Raw genomic sequence first — 21,698 nt, 5'->3', positions numbered from 1 at the left:
TTAACGCCTCATTAATTACCCTCCAGTTTCTCGTTAATACATGACTAATTAACCACCCCGCGCCGTCATTAGCGGGTTATTAATTAACTCCCCGGGGCCTCCGCGGGGTTTCTAATTAACCCCTTCCGCTAATTGAGCTCCCCGCCGCCCGCTTGGCCGCTAATTAAGACCCTCCGCAATTAAAAACACAATTAAAGGCGATTTAATTAACCGGCTGCCCGCTCAATCAATGGATTGGATGCTAATTAACCCCCTCCGCGCGCTAATTAAGCCCCGTCCGCACGCTAATTAACGCTAATGAGCCTAATTGAGGCGTCCCCAGTTACGCGCAGCGCTCGTCCCCGCTTAATTAATTATTAATTAATTTATTCGCTCGCTAATTAGCTTAATTAAGCCTCGCTCGTTAATTGACGGCGCTGAGGGAAGCGGTGAGGGCTCCTTTAAGAGCAAACCACGCCTCCCGCGCCTTCCTATTGGTCCGCTCTGCCTAACCCCGCCCCCCAGCGCCGATTGGCTGAATCCTCAAGCAGTTTCCGCCCTCAGGCGCGTCGCTATTGGTTGTCTTCTCTTAGCCACGCCCGTTCCGCCGAGATGCGCGTTGCTATTGGTTAGATGCCGCCAAGCCACGCCCCCGTCTTCCGCCGGCGTTGGTCTCCGCTCTTCCCGCCTCCTGTTTCTATTGGCCGCCCTCCTCTTTGTCCCGCCTTCCTTTAATCCGATTGGTTAGAGTCCCCTAGCGCATCCGCCGTTCTATTGGCCGCCTCACCCGCCTATCGGGCGATCCGATCGCTGATTGGTTCGTTCGCGCGAAGTCCCGCCCACGAAGCCCCACCGCGCTCTGTGATTGGCCGCCCCCTCACGGCCTCTCACGGCGCGGGCGGGCGGCCATGGCGGCCATGGCGGCGGCTGCCGGAGGAGCCGCGGCCGGAACCGGGGCGGGCCCGGGGGGTCCCGGAGGAACCGGGGATCCTTCCCCGCCTTACGGCAACGGCCTGGGGGCGGCGGCGGGGCCGGAGGAGGCGGCGCTGGGAGAAGGGGGGAGCCGGGGCCGGGGAGGGAGCGGCCGCGGAGGGGCCGGGGGAGGGTCGGGAGGGGCGGCGGGGGGAACCGGGGCCGGAGCCGCCGCCGCTGCCGCCGCCGCCGCCGCCGCCGCCTCAGCGCCGGGGCCGCCTCACGAAGCCACCGGGGAGGAACTGGAGGAGGAAGCGGGGCTGGGGGAAGGAGAGGCGGGAGAAGCCGCCATTGAGGACCCGGTGAGTGAGGGGAGCGTGAGGGGGGGAGGCGGGAAGGAAAAAGGCGGGAAAGGGATGGGGGTTGGTGGGGGGGGGAAAGGAGTCTGAGGGGAAAAATTGGGAATTTGTGGGGAAAAATTGGGAATTTGTGGGGGAAGAGTTGAGGTTTGAGGACAAAGTTGGGATTTGAGGGGAAAAATTGGGGATTTGAGGGGGAAAATGGGGATTTGAGGGGGGAAAAGGAGGGTTTGAGGGGAAAAATGTGGAATTTGAGGGGATAAAGGAGGGTTTGAGGGGAAAAATGGGGAATTTGAGGAGAAAAGTTGGGAATTTGGGGGGAAAAACAGGAATTATTTGGGGTAAAGGAAGGTTTGAGGGAAAAAAGTGGGATTTGGGCGTTTAAAGGGGGAATTTGAGGGATAAAGGAGGGTTTGAGGGGAAGAAAGGGAGGTTGGGAGGTGAAGGGAGAATTTGAGGGGAAAAACTGGGATTTGAGGAGAAAAGTTGGGATTTGAGGGGAAAAAATGGGGATTTGGGGAATAAAAGGAGGATCTGAGGGGAAAAATGGGGGGTTTGAGGGGATAAGAAAGGTTTTGAGGGGAAAAAATTGGGATTTGAGGGGAAAGAATTGGGATTTGAGGGATAAAGGAGGAGTAGAGGGGGGAAATGGGGATTTGAGGGAAAAAATTAGGATTTGAGGGGAAAAGTTGGGATTTGAGGGGAAAAATGGGAAATTTGAGGGGAAAAATGGGATTTGAGAGGAAAAATTGGGATTTGAGGGGGGAAAATGGGGAATTTGAGAGAAAAAAGGAGGATCTGAGGGAAAAAAGAGGATTTGAGGGGTAAAACTGGGAATTCAAGGGATAAAAATGGGAATTTGGGGGATAAAAGCGGGGATTTGGAGGATAAAAGTGAGATTTTTGAGGGGGAAAAATGGGAGTTTAGGAGAAAATTTGTGTTTGAGAGATGAAATTGAGATTTTGATGGTAAAAGTGAGAATTTGAGGGAAAAAAATGGGAATTTGGGGAATAAAAGCAGATTTTGATGGAAAAAAGCAGAATTTGAGGGATAAAAATGAGATTTTTTGGGGGAAAAAAAGCAGATTTTGAGGATAAAAGGGACAATTTGAGGGAAAAAAAGGGAATTTGGGGGATAAAAATGGGAAATTGAGGGAAAAAATGAGATTTTTGAGGGGGAAAAAAGCGGATCTTGAGGGATAAAAAGGAGAATTTGGGCATTTTTGTTTTCCAGGTGGATTTTGGGAATAAAAATGAGATTTTGATGGATAAAAGGGAGAATCTGAGGGGAAAAAATGGGAATTTGAGGGATAAAAACGGGAAACTGAGGGAAAAAATGAGAATTTTGGGGGAAAAAAGCAGAATTTGGCTGATAAAAATGAGATTTTTTTTTGGGAAAAAAGGAGAATTTGAGGGATAAAAAGGAGAATTTTGGGATTTTTGTTTTCCAGGTGGATTTTGGGGATGAAAATGTGAATTTTTTTGTGAATTTTGCAGGAGCTGGAGGCGATCAAGGCCCGGGTGAGGGAGATGGAGGAGGAGGCGGAAAAGCTGAAAGAGCTGCAGAACGAGGTGGAGAAACAGATGAACATGAGCCCCCCTCCGGGCAACGGTGAGAGGGGAAAAATGACCCAAAACGGCCCAAAATCAGCCCAAAAATGGCACCAAAATCAGCCCCAAAATGGCAACAAAAACGGATCAAAAATGGCACAAAAATGACCCAAATTCAGCCCAAAAATGGCATCGAAATCAGCCCAAAAATGGCACCAAAATCAGCCCCAAAATGCCCCAAAATCAGCCCAAAATCAGCCCAAAAATGACGACAAAACCGGATCAAAAATGGCACAAAAAATGGATCAAAAATGGCCCAAAAATGGCCCAAATTCAGCCCAAAAATGGCCCAAAAACAGCCCAAAAATGGCCCAAATTCAGCCCAAAAATGGCACAAAATGACTCAAAAATGGCACAAAAAACGGATCCAAAATGGCCCAAAAATGGCCCAAATTCAGCCCAAAAATGGCACAAAATGACCCAAAAATGACCCAAAAATGGCCCAAATTCAGCCTAAAAATGACCCAAAAATGGCCCAAATTCAGCCCAAAAATGGCAACAAAAACGGATCAAAAAATGGCACAAAAATGGCACAAATTCAGCCCAAAAATGACCCAAAATCAGCCCAAAAATGGCAGAAAATGACCCAAAAATGGCCCAAATTCAGCCCAAAAATGGCACAAAATGGCCCAAATTCAGCCTAAAAATGACCCAAAAATGGCACAAATTCAGCCCAAAAATGGCATCGAAATCAGCCCAAAAATGGCAACAAAAATGGATCAAAAATGGCACAAAAAACGGATCAAAAATGGCACAAAAATGGCACAAATTCAGCCCAAAAATGGCACAAATTCAGCCCAAAAATGGCACAAAATGACCCAAAAATGGCAACAAAAACTGATCCAAAAATGGCCCAAATTCAGCCCAAAAATGGCCCAAATTCAGCCCAAAAATGGCAACAAAATCAGCCCAAAAATGGCAGAAAATGACCCAAAAATGGCCCAAAAATGGCCCAAATTCAGCCCAAAAATGACCCAAAATCAGCCCAAAAATGGCAGAAAATGACCCAAAAATGGCACAAAATCAGCCAAAAAAACCCTGGGGAAAAAAATTGACCAAAAATGGGGAAAAAATGGAAAAAAATTGAGCTAAAGTGGGAAAAAATGGAATTAAAATGGGGAAGATTTGAATTAAAATGGGGAAAAATGAGGAAAAATGGAATTAAAATGGGGAAAAATGAGGGAAAATGGAATTAAAATGTGAAATTGGAATTAAAATGGGGGAAATCATCCAAAAAATCCCCTAAATTCCCCAAAAATCCCCAAAAACTCTCAGAAACCCCTAAAAATTAAAAAAAAAATCCCCAAAAACTCCTTTAAAAATCCACTAAAAAATCAAAAAAAAATTCCTAAAAAATCAAAAAAAAAATCCCAAAAATCCCTAAAAAAATCCCAAAAAAATTCCAAAAAATCCCCAAAAACTCCCTGAAACCCCTAAAAATTAAAAAAAAAAAATCCCCAAAAAGTCCCTAAATAATCCCAAAAATCCCCTAAAAAATAGAAATAAAAAAAAATCCCAAAAAATCAAAAAAAATCCCAAAAATCCAAAAAAATCCAAAAAAAATTCAAAAAAAATCACAAAAAATCCCCTAAAAAATCCCCCAAAAAATCCCTAAAAAATAAAAAAAAAAATCCAAAAAAATCCCCAAAATTCCCCAAAAATCCCCAAAAAAACTCCCAGAAATCCCTAAAAAATTTTAAAAAATTCCCCAAAAAAATCCCAAAAAAATCACAAAAATCCCCCAAAAAATCCCTAAAAAATAAAAAAAATCCAAAAAAATTCCCAAAAAAATTCCCAAAAAATCCCCAAAAATCCCCCAAAAATCCCAAAAATCCCCAAAATTCCCCAAAAATCCCCAAAAACTCCCAGAAGTCCTAAAAAATCCCTAAAAAATCCCAAAAATCCCCAAAAAAATTAAAAAAAAATGCAAAAAATCCCCCAAAAAAATCGAAAAAAATCCCAAAAAATCCCAAAAAAAATCCCCAAAAAATCCCCAAAAAAATCCCAAAAAATCCCAAAAAAACCCCAAAAATTCCCAAAAATTCCCAAAACCCCCAGAATTCCCAAACAATTCCCATTTTTTCCCCCCTCTCACAGCCGGCCCGGTGATCATGTCCCTGGAGGAGAAAATGGAAGCCGACGCTCGCTCCATCTACGTCGGCAACGTAAGGGACAAAAAAACCCCAAAAAACCCCAAAAAAACCCCAAAAAAACCCCAAAAAATCCCAAAAAATCCCCAGAATTCCCCAGGAATGTTCTGGAATGTTTTTTTTCCCCCCCAAGGTGGATTACGGCGCCACGGCCGAGGAGCTGGAGGCGCATTTCCACGGCTGCGGCTCCGTCAACCGCGTCACCATCCTCTGCGACAAGTACAGCGGGCACCCCAAGGGGTAATTTATGCAAATTTATGCTAATTTCCACTCGTTTATGCTGATTTGGGGTGGTTTATGGTGATTTATGGGGGTGTGGGCGGGGTTTATGGTAATTAGCGGGGGTTAGGCCGCGCCCCTGAGGGGGTTTTTCCCCTGAGGGGAAAATGGCGGGAAAACGAAATTTGGGGGTTTTTTGAGGGGATTTTTCATTTTTTTGAGGGGATTTTTGGGGTTTTTGAGGTGGTTTTTGGGTTTTGGGGGTTTTTTGAGGGGTTTTTGGGGTTTTGAAGAATTTTGAGGATTTTTTGGAATTTTTTTGGGTTTTTTTGGGGTTTTTTTAAGCGGTTTTTTATGGTTTTTTGAGGGGTTTTTTGCAGTTTTTTGAGGAGTTTTTTAGGGGTTTCTTGAGGGGATTTTGGGTTTTTTGGCGATTTTTAGTATTTTTCAGGTTTTTAAAGGATTTTTGGGATTTTTTTGGGATTTTTTTGGGATTTATTTGGGTTTTTTAAGCGGATTTTTAGGGGTTTTTTTGAGGTTTTTTAAAGGATTTTTTTTACATTTTTTTGAGGATTTTTGGGTTTTTTTGAGGCGATTTTGAGGTTTTTTAAGGGGTATTTTTTAGGTTTATGCAGATTTATGCTAATTTGGGGTGGTTTATGGTGATTTATGGGGGTGTGGGCGGGGTTTATGGTAATTAGCAGGGGTTAGGCCGCGCCCCTGAGGGGTTTTTTCCCCGAGGGGAAAATGGCGGGAAAACGGGATTTTGGGTTTTTTTATGAGGGGAAATCGTGTTTTTTGAGGGGATTTTGGGGGTTTTTTTGGGTTTCTTGAGGTGTTTTTGGGGTTTTTGGGTTTTTTAGGATTTTTAAAAAATTTTGGGGATTTTTTGGGGTTTTTTAAGGGTTTTTTTGGGTTTTTTAAAGGTTTTTTTTGAGGGTTTTCTTGGGTTTTTTGGGGGGGAGTTTTGAGTGTTTTGGGGGGTTTTTTTGAGGGGATTTCAGTTTTTTTGGCAATTCTTAGGTTTTTAAAAGATTTTTGTGGTTTTTTTGGATTTTTTAAGGGTTTTATTTGGTTTTTTTTAGAGTTTTTTGAGTTTTTTTGGGGTTTTTTGAGGCGATTTTGGGGTTTTTTACGGGGTATTTTTTAGGTTTATGCAGATTTATGCTAATTTGGGGTGGTTTATGGTGATTTATGGGGGTGTGGGCGGGGTTTATGGTAATTAGCGGGGGTTAGGCCGCGCCCCTGAGGGGGTTTTTCCCCTGAGGGGAAAATGGCGGGAAAACGGGATTTTGGGTTTTTTTATGAGGGAAAATCGTGGTTTTTGAGGGGATTTTGGGGGTTTTTTGGGTTTCTTGAGGGGTTTTTGGGTTTTTTAAGGAATTTTGGGGATTTTTTGGGATTTTTTGTTAATTTTTTTTTTAGGTTTTTAAGTGGTTTTTATGTGTTTTAAGGGTTTTTTTTTAGGTTTTCTCGCAGTTCTTTGAGGGCTTTTAAGCGGCTTTTTGAGGTTTTTTGAGGGTTTTTTGAGGGGATTTTGGGTTTTTTGCATATTTTTAGGTTTTTTTAGGTTTTTAAAGGATTTTAGGGATTTTTTTTGGATTCTATTTGATTTTTTAAGGGGTTTTTTTAGGATTTTTTTTACATTTTTTTGAGGATTTTTGGGGTTTTTTGAGGCGATTTTGGGGTTTTTTAAGGGGTATTTTTTAGGTTTATGCAGATTTATGCTAATTTGGGGTGGTTTATGGTGATTTATGGGGGTGTGGGCGGGGTTTATGGTAATTACCGGGGGTTAGGCCGCGCCCCTGAGGGGTTTTTTCCCTGAGGGGAAAATGGCGGGAAAACGGAATTTTGGGGTTTTTTGAGGAGATTTTTCATTTTTTTGAGGGGATTTTGGGGTTTTTCAGGTGGTTTTTGGGTTTTTCGGGTTTTTTTGAGGGGTTTTTGGGGTTTTGAAGAATTTTGGGGATTTTTTGGGATTTTTTTGGGATTTTTTTTGGGTTTCTTAAGCGGTTTTTTTGTGTTTTTTAAAGGTTTTTTTTTGTGGGTTTTTTTGCAGCTTTTTGAGGGTTTTTTTGAGTTTTTTAGGGGATTCTTGAGGGGATTTTGGGTTTTTTGGCGATTTTTAGTATTTTTCAGGTTTTTAAAGGATTTTTGGGATTTTTTTGGGATTTTTTTTGGGGTTTATTTGGGTTTTTTAAGCAGATTTTTAGGGATTTTTTTGTGGTTTTTTAAAGGGTTTTTATTACGTTTTTTTGGGGTTTCTTGAGGGGATTTTGGGGTTTTTAAAGGGGTTTTTTTAGGTTTATGCAGATTTATGCTAATTTGGGGTGGTTTATGGTGATTTATGGGGGTGTGGGCGGGGTTTATGGTAATTAGCGGGGGTTAGGCCGCGCCCCTGAGGGGTTTTTTTCCCCTGAGGGGAAAATGGCGGGAAAACGGGATTTTGGGGTTTTTTATGAGGGGAAATCGTGTTTTTTGAGGGGATTTTGGGGTTTTTTTGGGTTTCTTGAGGTGGTTTTGGGGTTTTTGGGTTTTTTAAGGAATTTTGGGGATTTTTTGGGATTTTTTGTTAATTTTTTTTTTAGGTTTTTAAGTGGTTTTTATGTGTTTTAAGGGTTTTTTTTTAGGTTTTCTCGCAGTTCTTTGAGGGCTTTTAAGCGGCTTTTTGAGGTTTTTTGAGGGTTTTTTGAGGGGATTTTGGGTTTTTTGCATTTTTTTAGGTTTTTAAAGGATTTTTGGGATTTTTAGGGATTTTTTTGGATTCTATTTGATTTTTTAAGGGGTTTTTTTAGAGTTTTTTGAGGTTTTTTGGGGTTTTTTGAGGGGATTTTGGGGTTTTTTAAGGGGTATTTTTTAGGTTTATGCAGATTTATGCTAATTTGGGATGGTTTATGGTGATTTATGGGGGTGTGGGCGGGGTTTATGGTAATTAGCGGGGGTTAGGCCGCGCCCCTGAGGGGTTTTTTCCCTGAGGGGAAAATGGCGGGAAAACGGGATTTTGGGTTTTTTTATGAGGGGAAATCGTGTTTTTTGAGGGGATTTTGGGGGTTTTTGAGGTGGTTTTTGGGTTTTTGGGGTTTTTTGAGGGGTTTTTGGGGTTTTGAAGAATTTTGGGGATTTTTTGGGATTTTTTTGGGATTTTTTTGGTGTTTTTTAAGTGTTTTTTTGTGTTTTTCAAAGGTTTTTTTTGAGGGTTTTCTTGCGTTTTTTGGGGGGAGTTTTGAGTGTTTTGGGGTTTTTTTTGAGGGGATTTTAGGTTTTTTGGCAATTTTTAGGTTTTTAAAAGATTTTTGTGGTTTGTTTTGATTTTTTTTGGCTTTTATTTGGTTTTTTTAAGGGTTTTTTTAGAGTTTTTTGAGGTTTTTTTGGGGTTTTTTGAGGGGATTTTGGGGTTTTTTTAAGGGGTATTTTTTAGGTTTATGCAGATTTATGCTAATTTGGGGTGGTTTATGGTGATTTATGGGGGTGTGGGCGGGGTTTATGGTAATTACCGGGGGTTAGGCCGCGCCCCTGAGGGGTTTTTTTCCCTGAGGGGAAAATGGCGGGAAAATGGAATTTGGGGGTTTTTTGAGGAGATTTTTAATTTTTTTGAGGGGATTTTGGGGGTTTTTGAGGTGGTTTTTGGGTTTTGGGGGTTTTTAGAGGGGTTTTTGGGGTTTTGAAGAATTTTGGGGATTTTTTGGGATTTTTTTGGGATTTTTTTTGGGTTTCTTAAGCGGTTTTTTTGTGTTTTTTAAAGGTTTTTTTTTGTGGGTTTTTTTGCAGCTTTTTGAGGGTTTTTTTGAGTTTTTTAGGGGATTCTTGAGGGGATTTTGGGTTTTTTGGCGATTTTTAGTATTTTTCAGGTTTTTAAAGGATTTTTGGGATTTTTTTGGGATTGTTTTTGGGATTTATTTGGGTTTTTTAAGCAGATTTTTAGGGATTTTTTTGAGGTTTTTTAAAGGGTTTTTTTTACGTTTTTTTGGGGTTTTTTGAGGGGGTTTTGGGTTTTTTTAAGGGGTTTTTTTTAGGTTTATGCAGATTTATGCTAATTTGGGGTGGTTTATGGTGATTTATGGGGTGTGGGCGGGGTTTATGGTAAAAATCCCAAAAAATCCCCAAAAAACCCCAAAAAATCCAAAAAAACCCCCCAAAAAATCCCAAAAAATCCCAAAAAAACCCCCAAAAAATTCGTAAAAAATCCCCAAAAATTCCCCAAAAATCCCAAAAAAAATCCCAAAAAATCCCCAAAAAAATCCCAAAAAATCCTCAAAAAATTCGTAAAAAATCCCCAAAAAATCCCCAAAAAAATCCCTAAAAAATCCCCAAAAATCCCCAAAAAAATCCCAAAAATATCCCAAAAAAACCCCAAAAAAATCTCCAAAAAAACCCAAAAAAACCCCCCAAGAAATCCCCAAAAAAATCCCAGAAAAAACCAAAAAAAACCCCAAAAAATCCCCAAAAAATCCCAAAAAAAACCAAAAAAAACCCCAAAAAATCCCCAAAAAAATCCCAAAAATATCCCAAAGGAATCGCAAAAAAACCTGAAAAAAACCCAAAAAAATCCAAAAAAAAACCCCAAAAAAATCCCAAAAAATCTCCAAAAAAATCCCCCAAAAAAACCCAAAAAAATCCCAAAAATATCCCCAAAATATCCCAAAGGAATCTCAAAAAAACCCAAAAAAATCCAAAAAAAAAATCCAAAAAAATCCCCAAAAATCCCCAAAAAAATCCCCCAAAAAAACCCAAAAAATCCCAAAAAAATCCCCAAAAAAATCCCCAAAAATTCCAAAAAAATCCCAAAAAAACCCCAAAAAAAATCCCAAAAAATCCCCCAAAAAATCCCTAAAAAACCCCAAAAAATCCCAAAAAATCCCAAAAAAAATCCCCAAAAATTCCCCAAAAAATCCCCAAAAATTCCCAAAAAAACCCCAAAAAAATCCCTAAAAAACCCCAAAAAATTCCCAAAAAAATCCCAAAAATTCCCATGAACTCCCCACCCCTCCCCCACTCCGGGGGGGTCCCTCCAGGGCCGGAATTCCGGGAAAATTCCGGCTCTGACCTCATCTCCTCCCCCGGCAGCTTCGCCTACATCGAGTTCTCCGACAAGGAGTCGGTGCGAACCTCCATGGCGCTGGACGAGTCGCTGTTCCGCGGCCGACAGATCAAGGTCAGAGCCCCCAATTCCCACAATTCCCAACATTCCCGACATTCCCAACCCTTCCCCAGTTTTCCCAAATTTTTCCCAATTTTTGGGGATTTTTCCCGATTTTTTTCCCATTTTTTTTCGATTTTTTTTCGATTTTTTTTGGATTTTTTCCCGATTTTTTCCCGATTTTTCTCAGGTTTTTTCCCCATTTTTTTTCCTGATTTTTTGCCCAATCTTTCCCAATTTTCCATCATTTTTTCCTGCTTTTTTCCCCAATTTTTTCTGATTTTTTTCCCCATTTTTCCCCAATTTTTCCCCATTTTTTCCCCCTCCATGGCGCTGGACGAGTCGCTGTTCCGCGGCCGACAGATCAAGGTCAGAGCCCCCAATTCCCACAATTCCCAACATTCCCAACCCTTCCCCAGTTTTCCCAAATTTTTCCCAATTTTTGGGGATTTTTCCCGATTTTTTTTCGATTTTTTTTCGATTTTTTTTCAATTTTTTTTTGATTTTTTTTCTGATTTTTTTCCCATTTTTCCCAATTTTTTTCCATTTTTTCTGAGGATTTTCCCCATTTTTTTTCCTGATTTTTTGCCCAATTTTTCCCCAATTTTTCCCCATTTTTTCCCATTTTTTCCCCATTTTTTTTGAATTTTTTTTCAATTTTTTTTCGATTTTTTCTCCCATTTTTCCCAATTTTTTTCCATTTTTTCTGAGTTTTTTCCCCATTTTTTTCCTGATTTTTTCCCCAATTTTTCCCCATTTTTTCCCCATTTTTTTGAATTTTTTTCAATTTCTTTTCAATTTTTTTCCCCATTTTTCCCCAATTTTTTTCCATTTTTTCTGAGGATTTTCCCCATTTTTTTTCCTGATTTTTTGCCCAATCTTTCCCAATTTTCCATCATTTTTTCCTGCTTTTTTTCCCCATTTTTCCCATTTTTTCCCCATTTTTTTGAATTTTTTTTCGATTTTTTTCCCATTTTTTTCGATTTTTTCCCGATTTTTTCCCGATTTTTCTCAGGTTTTTTCCCCATTTTTTTTCCTGATTTTTTCCCCAATTTTTCCCCATTTTTTCCCATTTTTTCCCCAATTTTCCCCATTTTTTCCCCATTTTTTTGAATTTTTTTTCGATTTTTTTCCCATTTTTCCCCAATTTTTTTCCATTTTTTCTGAGGATTTTCCCCATTTTTTTCCCTGATTTTTTGCCCAATTTTTCCCAATTTTCCATCATTTTTTCCTGCTTTTTTTCCCCATTTTTTCCCCATTTTTTCCCCAATTTTTCCCCATTTTTTCCCCATTTTTTCCCCCTCCATGGCGCTGGACGAGTCGCTGTTCCGCGGCCGACAGATCAAGGTCAGAGCCCCCAATTCCCACAATTCCCAACATTCCCAACATTCCCAACCCTTCCCCAGTTTTCCCAAATTTTTCCCAATTTTTGGGGATTTTTCCCGATTTTTTTCCGATTTTTTTTCAATTTTTTTTTGATTTTTTCTCCCATTTTTCCCAATTTTTTTCCATTTTTTCTGAGTTTTTTCCCCATTTTTTTCCTGATTTTTTCCCCAATTTTCCTCATTTTTCCCCATTTTTTCCCCAATTTCCCCCATTTTTTCCCCATTTTTTTCAATTTTTTTTCGATTTTTTTTCAATTTTTTTTCCCATTTTCCCCAATTTTTTTCCATTTTTTCTCAATTTTTTTCCCCATTTTCTTTCCTGGTTTTTTGCCCAATTTTTCCCAATTTTCCATCATTTTTTCCTGGTTTTTTTCCCATTTTTTCCCCTTTTTTCCCATTTTTTCCCCATTTTTTTTGAATTTTTTTTCAATTTTTTTTTGATTTTTTTCCCATTTTTCCCAATTTTTTTCCATTTTTTCTGAGTTTTTTCCCCATTTTTTTCCTGATTTTTTCCCCAATTTTTCCCCATTTTTTCCCATTTTTTCCCCAATTTTCCCCATTTTTTTCAATTTTTTTTCAATTTTTTTTCGATTTTTTTTCCCTTTTTCCCCAATTTTTTTCCAATTTTTCTCAGGTTTTTTCCCCATTTTCATTCCTGATTTTTTTGCCCAATCTTTCCCAATTTTCCATCATTTTTTCCTGTTTTTTTTCCCTTTTTCCCCCCAATTTTTCCCCATTTTTCCCCTCGATTTTCACCAAATTTTCACCGATTTTCCCCATTTTTTCACCGTTTCTCACCATTTCTCCCCCACTTTTTCCCAAATCTCCCCTTTTTCACCCCAAATCTCCCCCTTTTCCCTCCAAATTTTCCCTTTTTTCCCCCATTTTTCCCCATTTTTCCTTCTATTTTTGTCATTTTTCCCCCTATTTTCCCCATTTTTTCCCCTCGATTTTCCCCAAATTTTCACCGATTTTCCCCATTTTTTCACCGTTTCTCACCATTTCTCCCCCATTTTTTCCCAAATCCCCCCCTTTTCACCCCAAAATTCCCCATTTTTCCCAAATTCCCCCATTTTCCTTCCCTTTCCCCCATTTTCCTCATTTTTCCCCCTATTTTCCCCATTTTTTCACCGATTTTTGTCATTTTTTCACCGATTTTCACCAAATTTTCACCGTTTCTCACTAAATCTCCCCCATTTTTTCCCAAATCTCCCTCTTTTCACCCCAAATCTCCCCATTTTCCTCCAAATTTCCCCTTTTTTCCCCCTTTTTCCCCATTTTTCCCCTCTATTTTCGCCAAATTTTCACCGATTTTCGTCAAATTTTCACCGATTTTCGTCAAATTTTCACCATTTCTCACCAAATCTCCCCCATTTTTTCCCAAATCCTCCTCTTTTCACCCCAAATCTCCCCAATTTTCCTCCAAATTTCCCCTTTTCCCCCCATTTTTCCCCTTTTTCCCCATTTTTCCCTCTATTTTCATCAAATTTTCACCGATTTTCGCCAAATTTTCACCTATTTTCCCCAAATTTTCACCTTTTTTCACCAAATTTTCTCCTTTTTTTCCCAAATCCTCCCCTTTTCACCCCAAAATTCCCCATTTTCCCCAAATTCCCACATTTTCCTCTCTTTCTCCTCCTATTCTACCCGTTTTTTCCTCTATTTTCATCGAATTTTCACCGATTTTTGTCATTTTTTCACCGATTTTCCCCATTTTTTCACCGTTTCTCACCATTTTTCCCCCTTTTTTTCCTAAATCCCCCCCTTTTCACCCCAAATCTCCCCATTTTCCCTCCAAATTTCCCCTTTTTCCCCCATTTTTCCCCTTTTTTCCCTCTATTTTCCCCATTTTTTCACCGATTTTCATCATTTTTTCACCGATTTTCACCATTTTTTCACCATTTCTCACCAAATCTCCCCCATTTTTTCCCAAATCCCTCTCATTTCACCCCAAATCTTCCCAATTTCCCTCCAAATTTCCCCTTTTTTCCCCATTTTTCCCCATTTTCCCCTCTATTTTCGCCAAATTTTCACCGATTTTCGCCAGATTTTCGCCAAATTTTCACCGATTTTCGTCAAATTTTCACCGTTTCTCACCATTTTTCCCCCATTTTTTCCCAAATCTCCCCCTTTTCACCCCAAATCTCCCCCTTTTCCCTCCAAATTTCCCCATTTTCCCCATTTTTCCCCTTTTTTCCCTCTATTTTCCCCATTTTTTCACCGATTTTTGTCATTTTTTCACCGATTTTCCCCAAATTTTCACCGTTTCTCACCATTTTTCCCCCTTTTTTTCCCAAATCCCCCCCTTTTCACCCCAAATCCCCCCCTGCAGGTGATCCCCAAGCGCACCAACCGCCCCGGGATCAGCAGCACCGACCGCGGATTCCCCCGGGGACGATTCCGGGGGCGGGGGGGTGGGTTCGGCTCCCAGCGCTCCCGCTTCTACAGCGGCTACGCACGGCCCCGCGCCAGAGGCTACAGGTATTTGGGGAAAAATCCTCAACTTTTGGGAAATCTGGGATTTGGGGAATTTTTGGGATTTTTTTGGGATTTTTTACGATTTTTTTTCGATTTTTTTTCGATTTTTTTTGAATTTTTTTCGATTTTTTTTCGATTTTTTTTCGATTTTTTTCGGATTTTTGGGGTCTTTTTTAAAGGGTTTTTAAGGGTTAATTTGGAGGCTACAGGTATTTGGGGCAAAATCCTCAAGTTTTGGGAAATCTGGGATTTGGGGAATTTTTGGGATTTTTTTGGGATTTTTTTCAATTTTTTTTCGATTTTTTTTCGATTTTTTTTTATTTTTTTCGGATTTTTTTCGGATTTTTTTGGGGATTTTTTAAAGGGTTTTTAAGGGTTAATTTGGAGGCTACAGGCATTTGGGGCAAATTCCACCGGTTTTGGGATTCTGGGATTTTCTGGGATTTTTTGGGGATTTTTTTAGGATTTTTTACGATTTTTTTAGGAATTTTTTAGGATTTTTTTGGGATTTTTTAGGAATTTTTTAGGGATTTTTTAGGGGTTTTTTTGGGGGTCAATTCTGTCGCTTCTACAGCGGCTACGCACGGCCCCGCGCCAGAGGCTACAGGTATTTGGGGAAAAATCCTCAAGTTTTGGGATTCTGGGGGGTCTGGGGATTTTTGGGATTTTTTTGGGAATTTTTGGGATTTTTTTCGATTTTTTTTCGATTTTTTTTCGATTTTTTTTCGATTTTTTTTTAAATTTTTTTCGGTTTTTTTCGGATTTTTTCGGGATTTTTTAAAGGGTTTTTAAGGGTTAATTTGGATTTTTGGGGCATTTTTGAGGTTATTTGGGAGTTTTTAGGGATTGGGAATTTTTTGGGATTTTTTACGATTTTTTTGGGATTTTTTTGGGATTTTTTAGGATTTTTTTAAGATTTTTTAGGAATTTTTTACGATTTTTTTAGGATTTTTTAAGGATTTTTTCGGGATTTTTTAAAGGGTTTTTAAGGGTTAATTTGGATTTTTGGGTCATTTTTTAGGGTTTTGAGGGGCGTTTTGGGGCTATTTCGGGGTTTTTTGGGATTGGGAATTTTCTGGGATTTTTTAGGATTTTTTTGGGATTTTTTAGGATTTTTTAGGGATTTTTAGGGATTTTTTAGGGGTTTTTTTGGGGGTCAATTCTGTCGCTTCTACAGCGGCTACGCACGGCCCCGCGCCAGAGGCTACAGGTATTTGGGGAAAAATCCTCAAGTTTTGGGATTCTGGGGGGTCTGGGGATTTTTGGGATTTTTTTGGGAATTTTTGGGATTTTTTTGGGATTTTTTACGATTTTTTTTCGATTTTTTTCGGATTTTTTTCGGATTTTTTAAAGGGTTTTTAAGGGTTAATTTGGAGGCTACAGGTATTTGGGGCAAATTCCACCGGTTTTGGGACTTGGGGATTTTCTGGGATTTTTTGAGATTTTTTAGGAATTTTTTAGGATTTTTTTGGGATTTTTTAGGAATTTTTTAGGGATTTTTTAGGGGTTTTTTTGGGGGTCAATTCTGTCGCTTCTACAGCGGCTACGCACGGCCCCGCGCCAGAGGCTACAGGTATTTGGGGCAAAATCCACCGGTTTTGGGAAATCTGGGATTTGGGGAATTTTTGGGATTTTTTTGGGAATTTTTGGGATTTTTTTGGGATTTTTTACGATTTTTTTTCGATTTTTTTTCGATTTTTTAAGGATTTTTTTCGGATTTTTCGGGGTTTTTTAAAGGGTTTTTAAGGGTTAATTTGGATTTTTGGGGCATTTTCGAGGTTATTTGGGAGTTTTAGGGATTGGGAATTTTTTGGGATTTTTTAGGATTTTTTTGGGATATTTAGGAATTTTTTTCGGATTTTTTTTGGATTTTTTAAGGATTTTTTCGGGATTTTTTACAGGGTTTTTAAGGGTTAATTTGGAGGCTACAGGTATTTGGGGCAAAATGCACCGGTTTTGGGTCATCTGGGATTTGGGGAATTTTTTGGGATTTTTTTGGGAATTTTTGGGATTTTTTTGGGATTTTTTACGATTTTTTTTCGATTTTTTAAGGATTTTTTTCGGATTTTTCGGGGTTTTTTAAAGGGTTTTTAAGGGTTAATTTGGATTTTTGGGGCATTTTTGGGGATATTTGGGAGTTTTTAGGGATTGGGAATTTTTTGGGATTTTTTACGATTTTTTGGGATTTTTTTGGGATTTTTTAGGATTTTTTTAAGATTTTTTAGGAATTTTTTACGATTTTTTTAGGATTTTTTTCGGATTTTTTCGGGATTTTTTAAAGGATTTTTAAGGGTTAATTTGGATTTTTGGGTCATTTTTTAGGGTTTTGAGGGACGTTTTGGGGCTATTTCGGGGTTTTTTGGGATTGGGAATTTTCTGGGATTTTTTAGGATTTTTTTGGGATTTTTTAGGAATTTTTTAGGGATTTTTTAGGGGTTTTTTTGGGGGTCAATTCTGTCGCTTCTACAGCGGCTACGCACGGCCCCGCGCCAGAGGCTACAGGTATTTGGGGAAAAATACACTGGTTTTGGGTCATCTGGGATTTGGGGAATTTTTGGGAATTTTTTGGGATTTTTTACGATTTTTTTTTGATTTTTTTTCGATTTTTTTTCAATTTTTTTCGGATTTTTTTCGGATTTTTTGGGGATTTTTTAAGGGTTAATTTGGAGGCTACAGGTATTTGGGGCAAAATCCACCGGTTTTGGGTCATCTGGGATTTGGGGAATTTTGGGGATTTTTTTGGGAATTTTTTAGGATTTTTTTGGGAATTTTTAGGATTTTTTTAGGATTTTTTGGGGATTTTTTTCGATTTTTTTTCGATTTTTTTTCGAATTTTTTTCGATTTTTTTTTAAGGATTTTTGGAGGCTCATTTGGATTTTTGAGGTTTTTAGGGATTTTTTGGGGATATTTCAGGGTTTTTAGGGATTGGGAATTTTCTGGGATTTTTTAGGAATTTTTTAGGAATTTTTGGGGATTTTTTAGGATTTTTTGGGGATTTTTTAGGGGATTTTTTGGGGGCAATTCTGTCGCTTCTACAGCGGCTACGCACGGCCCCGCGCCAGAGGCTACAGGTATTTGGGGCAAATTCCACAGGTTTTGGGAAATCCAGGGATTGTGGAAGTTGTGGGAATTTTTTGGGAATTTTTAAAATTTTTTTACGATTTTTTTGGGATTTTTTTCGATTTTTTTTTGATTTTTTTTGGATTTTTTTCGGATTTTTTGGGGGTTTTTTAAAGGGTTTTTAAGGGTTAATTTGGAGCCTACAGGTATTTGGGGCAAAATCCTCAGGTTTTGGGAAATCTGGGATTTGGGGAATTTTTGGGAATTTTTTGGGATTTTTTTCGAATTTTTTTAGATTTTTTTCGGATTTTTTAAGGATTTTTTTCAGATTTTTTAAAGGGTTTTTAAGGGTTAATTTGGAGGCTACAGGTATTTGGGGCAAAATCCACAGGTTTTGGGTCATCTGGGATTTGGGGAATTTTTTGGGATTTTTTTGGGAATTTTTGGGATTTTTTTGGGATTTTTTTCGATTTTTTTTCGATTTTTTTTCGATTTTTTTGGGATTTTTTTCGGATTTTTTTCGGATTTTTTTCAGATTTTTTAAAGGGTTTTTAAGGGTTAATTTGGATTTTTGGGGCATTTTTGAGGTTATTTGGGAGTTTTTAGGGATTGGGAATTTTTTGGGATTTTTTACGATTTTTTGGGATTTTTTTAGGATTTTTTACGATTTTTTTAAGATTTTTTAGGAATTTTTTACGATTTTTTTAGGATTTTTTAAGGATTTTTTATGGATTTTTTAAAGGGTTTTTAAGGGTTAATTTGGATTTTTGGGGGTTTTTTTAGGGTTTTCAGGGACGTTTTGGGGCTATTTCGGGGTTTTTAGGGGTTGGGAATTTTCTGGGATTTTTTTGGGATTTTTTTGGAATTTTTTCCGATTTTTTAGGATTTTTTGGGGATTTTTGAAGGATTTTTTAGGGTTATTTTTGATTTTTTTTTGGGGGTCAATTTTGGGACATTTTGGGTCAATTTTGGGTCATTTTGGGACATTTTAAGTCAATTTTGGGTCATTTTGGGAACATTTTGGGTCATTTCAGGTCAATTTTGGGTCAATTTGGGTCAATTTTGGGACATTTTAGGTCAATTTTGGGTCAATTTGGGTCAATTTTGGGACATTTTAGGTCAATTTTGCATCATTTTGGGTCATTTTAGGTCGATTTTGGGTCATTTTGGGCCATTTTGGGTCATTTTGGGTCATTTTAGGTCAAATTTGGGTCAATTTGGGTCATTTCAGGTCAATTTTGGGTCAATTTGGGTCAATTTTGGGTCATTTCAGGTCAATTTTGGGTCATTTTGGGTCATTTTGGGTCAATTTTGGGTCATTTTGGGTCATTTTGGGTCACTTTTGGTCAATTTCAGGTCAATTTTGGGTCATTTTGGGTCATTTCAGGTCAATTTTGGGAACATTTTGGGTCAATTTAGGTCTATTTTGGGTCATTTTAGATCAATTTTGGGTCAATTTTGGGTCATTTTAGGTCAATTTTGGGACATTTTGTGTCAGTTTGGGAACATTTTGGGTCATTTTGGGTCAATTTGGGTGAATTTACGTCATTTTGGGACATTTAAGTCAATTTTGGGTCATTTTGGGAACATTTTGGGTCATTTTGAGCCAATTTTGGGTCAATTTTGGGTCATTTTAGGCCATTTCAGGTCAATTTTGGGTCATTTTTGGGCAATTTTGGGTAATTTTGGGTCATTTTAGGTCAATTTTGGGTCATTTTAGGTCAATTTTGGGTCATTTTGGGACATTTTAAGTCAATTTTGGGTCATTTTGGGTCATTTTAGGTCAATTTTGGGTCATTTTAGGTCAATTTTGGGTCATTTTGGGACATTTTAAGTCGATTTTGGGTGAATTTGGGTCATCTTATATCAATTTTTGGTCAATTCGGGTCATTTTGGGTCATTTTGGGTCATTTTGGGACATTTTTGGGCTATTTTGGGTCAATTTTGGATCATTTTGAGCCAATTTTGGGTCAATTTGGGTGAATTTACGTCATTTTGGGACATTTTAGGTCAAATTTGGGTCATTTTGGGTGAATTTACGTCATTTTGGGACATTTTAAGTCAATTTTGGGTCATTTTAGGTCGATTTTGGGTCATTTTGGGAACATTTTGGGTTAATTTAGGTCAATTTTGGGTCATTTTGGGTCAATTTGGGAACATTTTGGGTCATTTTGGGTCAAGTTGGGAACATTTTGGGTCATTTTAGGTCAATTTTGGGTCAATTTGGGTCATTTTGGGTCAATTTGAGTCAATTTTGGGACATTTTGGGTCATTCTGGGTCATTTCGGGTCAATTTGGGTCATTTTGGGTCTGTTTTGGGTCAATTTGGGTGAATTTACGTCATTTTAGGTCAATTTCAGGTCAATTTTGGGTCATTTTAGGTCATTTTTGGGTCATTTCAGGTCAATTTTGGGACATTTTGGGTCATTCTGGGTCATTTCGGGTCAACTTGGGTCATTTTAGGTCAATTTTGGGTCATTTTGGGACATTTTAGGTCAATTTTGGGTCATTTTGGGAACATTTTGGGTCATTTTGAGCCAATTTTGGGACATTTTTGGTCAATTTTGGGTCATTTCAGGTCTATTTTGGGTCATTCTGGGTCATTTCGGGTCAATTTGGGTCATTTTAGGTCAATTTTGGGTCATTTTGGGACATTTTAGGTCAATTTTGGGTCATTTTGGGAACATTTTGGGTCATTTTGAGCCAATTTTGGGACATTTTTGGTCAATTTTGGGTCATTTCAGGTCTATTTTGGGTCATTCTGGGTCATTTTGGGTAATTTGGGGTCAATTTTGGGTCAATTTGGGTAACTTTTGGGTCAATTTTGGGTCATTTTGGGTCATTTTAGGTCAATTTTGGGTCATTTCAGGTCAATTTTGGGTCAATTTGGGTCAATTTTGGGTCATTTCAGGTCAATTTTGGGTCATTCTGGGTCATTTTGGGTCGATTTGGGAACATTTTGGGTCATTTCAGGTCAATTTTGGGTAATTTGGGGTCAATTTTGGATCGTTTTGGGCAATTTTGGGTCAATTTGGGTCAATTTTGGGTCATTTTAGGTCAATTTTGGGTCATTTTAGGTCAATTTTGGGTCATTTTGGGTCAATTTTGAGTCATTTTGGGTCATTTCAGGTCAATTTGGGTCATTTCAGGTCAATTTTGGGTCATTTTCGTTCCATTTTGCGTCACTTTGCGTCAATCTCCTCCTTTTTTCCCAAAATCCTGATTTTTCTCCCCATTTCTCTCCGCAGGGGCCGATCCCGAGCCACCTCCTGGTACTCCCCATATTAACAAAAAAAAAAATACCCAAAAACCCCCAAAATCTCCCCAAAAAAAAATCAACAAAAAACCCCCCCAAGGGTGGGGGGAGGGGCAAGCCCGCCCCTCCCCCACCCCAATCAAAAAAACCCCAAAAAACCCCAAAAAAAACCCAAAAAAAATCCGGAAAAAATCCCCAAATTTTATTTTCAATTCTAATTTTAAGTTTTTAATTTTTCTTTTTCATTTTTTTCCCCTTTTTTCACCCCAAAAAAAAAAAAAAAATTCCCGAGTTTGTTTTTTTTGCAGGTGGAGCCGAAGACGGAAAAAAAAAAAATTATAAAAAATTATAAAAAAAAAATAAATTAAAAAAAAAAAAAGTCGGGGGAGGGGGAGGGGAAAAAAAAAAAAAAAAAGGATAAAAAAAAAAAATTTAAATTAAAAAATAAAATTTTGGGGGATTTTGGGAGGGTTTGAAAGGTGGGGGAGGGGCTTGGGGGGGGTTTTTTTTTTGGGGGGTTGTGGGGGAGGGGTAGAAAAAAAAAATTAAAAAAAAAAAAGAAAAAAATTTAATTTTTTTTAAATTTTTTTATTATTTTTTGGGGGGGGGAGGGGGAGAGAAAAAAAAATAATAAAAAAAATATTTTAAAAAATTTTTTGAGGCGATTTTTTCCCCAGAATTTCCCCTTTTTTCCCCATTTCTTCCTTTTTTCCCCCAAGTTTTCCCAAATTTCCCAATTTTTCCCCCAAAATTCCCTCCAAATATTCAAATTTTTCCCCAAAATTCCCAATTTTTCCCCATTTTACCCCAAAATTTCCCATTTTTTCCCCAAATTTCCCCATTTTTTCCCCTAATTTCCCCATTTTTCCCAAATCCCCCCAAATTTTCCCACAGAATTCCCCAATTATCCCCAAAAATTCAATTTTTTGCCCAAAATTCCCGTTTTTTTCCCAAATTTCCCGGTTTTTCCCCAAAATTTCCCGAAATTCCCCGTTTTCCCCCCAAATTCCCCCTTTTCCCCCCGCATTTCCCCTCAGAATTCCCCGTTTTTCCCAAATTTTCCCAAATTCCCCCGATTTTCCCCCAAATTCCCCTCAAACCCCGCCCCTTTTCCCGCCTTCCCCCCTCTCCACCAATCACCGCCCTCCTCTC

The 21,698-nt window shown here is 38.5% G+C and overlaps 1 protein-coding gene across 1 annotated transcript; it reads left to right on the top strand.

Moving 5' to 3' along the window:
- The first annotated feature begins 1,097 nt into the window (after positions 1–1,097).
- Positions 1,098–20,741, top strand: PABPN1 (poly(A) binding protein nuclear 1). Its single transcript, XM_086870700.1, has 7 exons — positions 1,098–1,253; positions 2,747–2,861; positions 4,958–5,025; positions 5,144–5,250; positions 10,294–10,381; positions 14,084–14,232; positions 20,539–20,741. The coding sequence occupies exons 2-7, from the start codon at positions 2,780–2,782 to the stop codon at positions 20,576–20,578; spliced, it is 534 nt and encodes a 177-aa protein (XP_086726826.1). The 5' UTR covers positions 1,098–1,253; positions 2,747–2,779; the 3' UTR covers positions 20,579–20,741.
- The last annotated feature ends 957 nt before the right edge of the window (positions 20,742–21,698 follow it).

This window comes from Cyanistes caeruleus, chromosome 33 (assembly GCF_971803275.1).
Source record: "Cyanistes caeruleus chromosome 33, bCyaCae1.hap1.1, whole genome shotgun sequence".
NCBI lineage: Eukaryota > Metazoa > Chordata > Aves > Passeriformes > Paridae > Cyanistes > Cyanistes caeruleus.
This window is presented reverse-complemented; position numbering and strand designations above follow the sequence as displayed.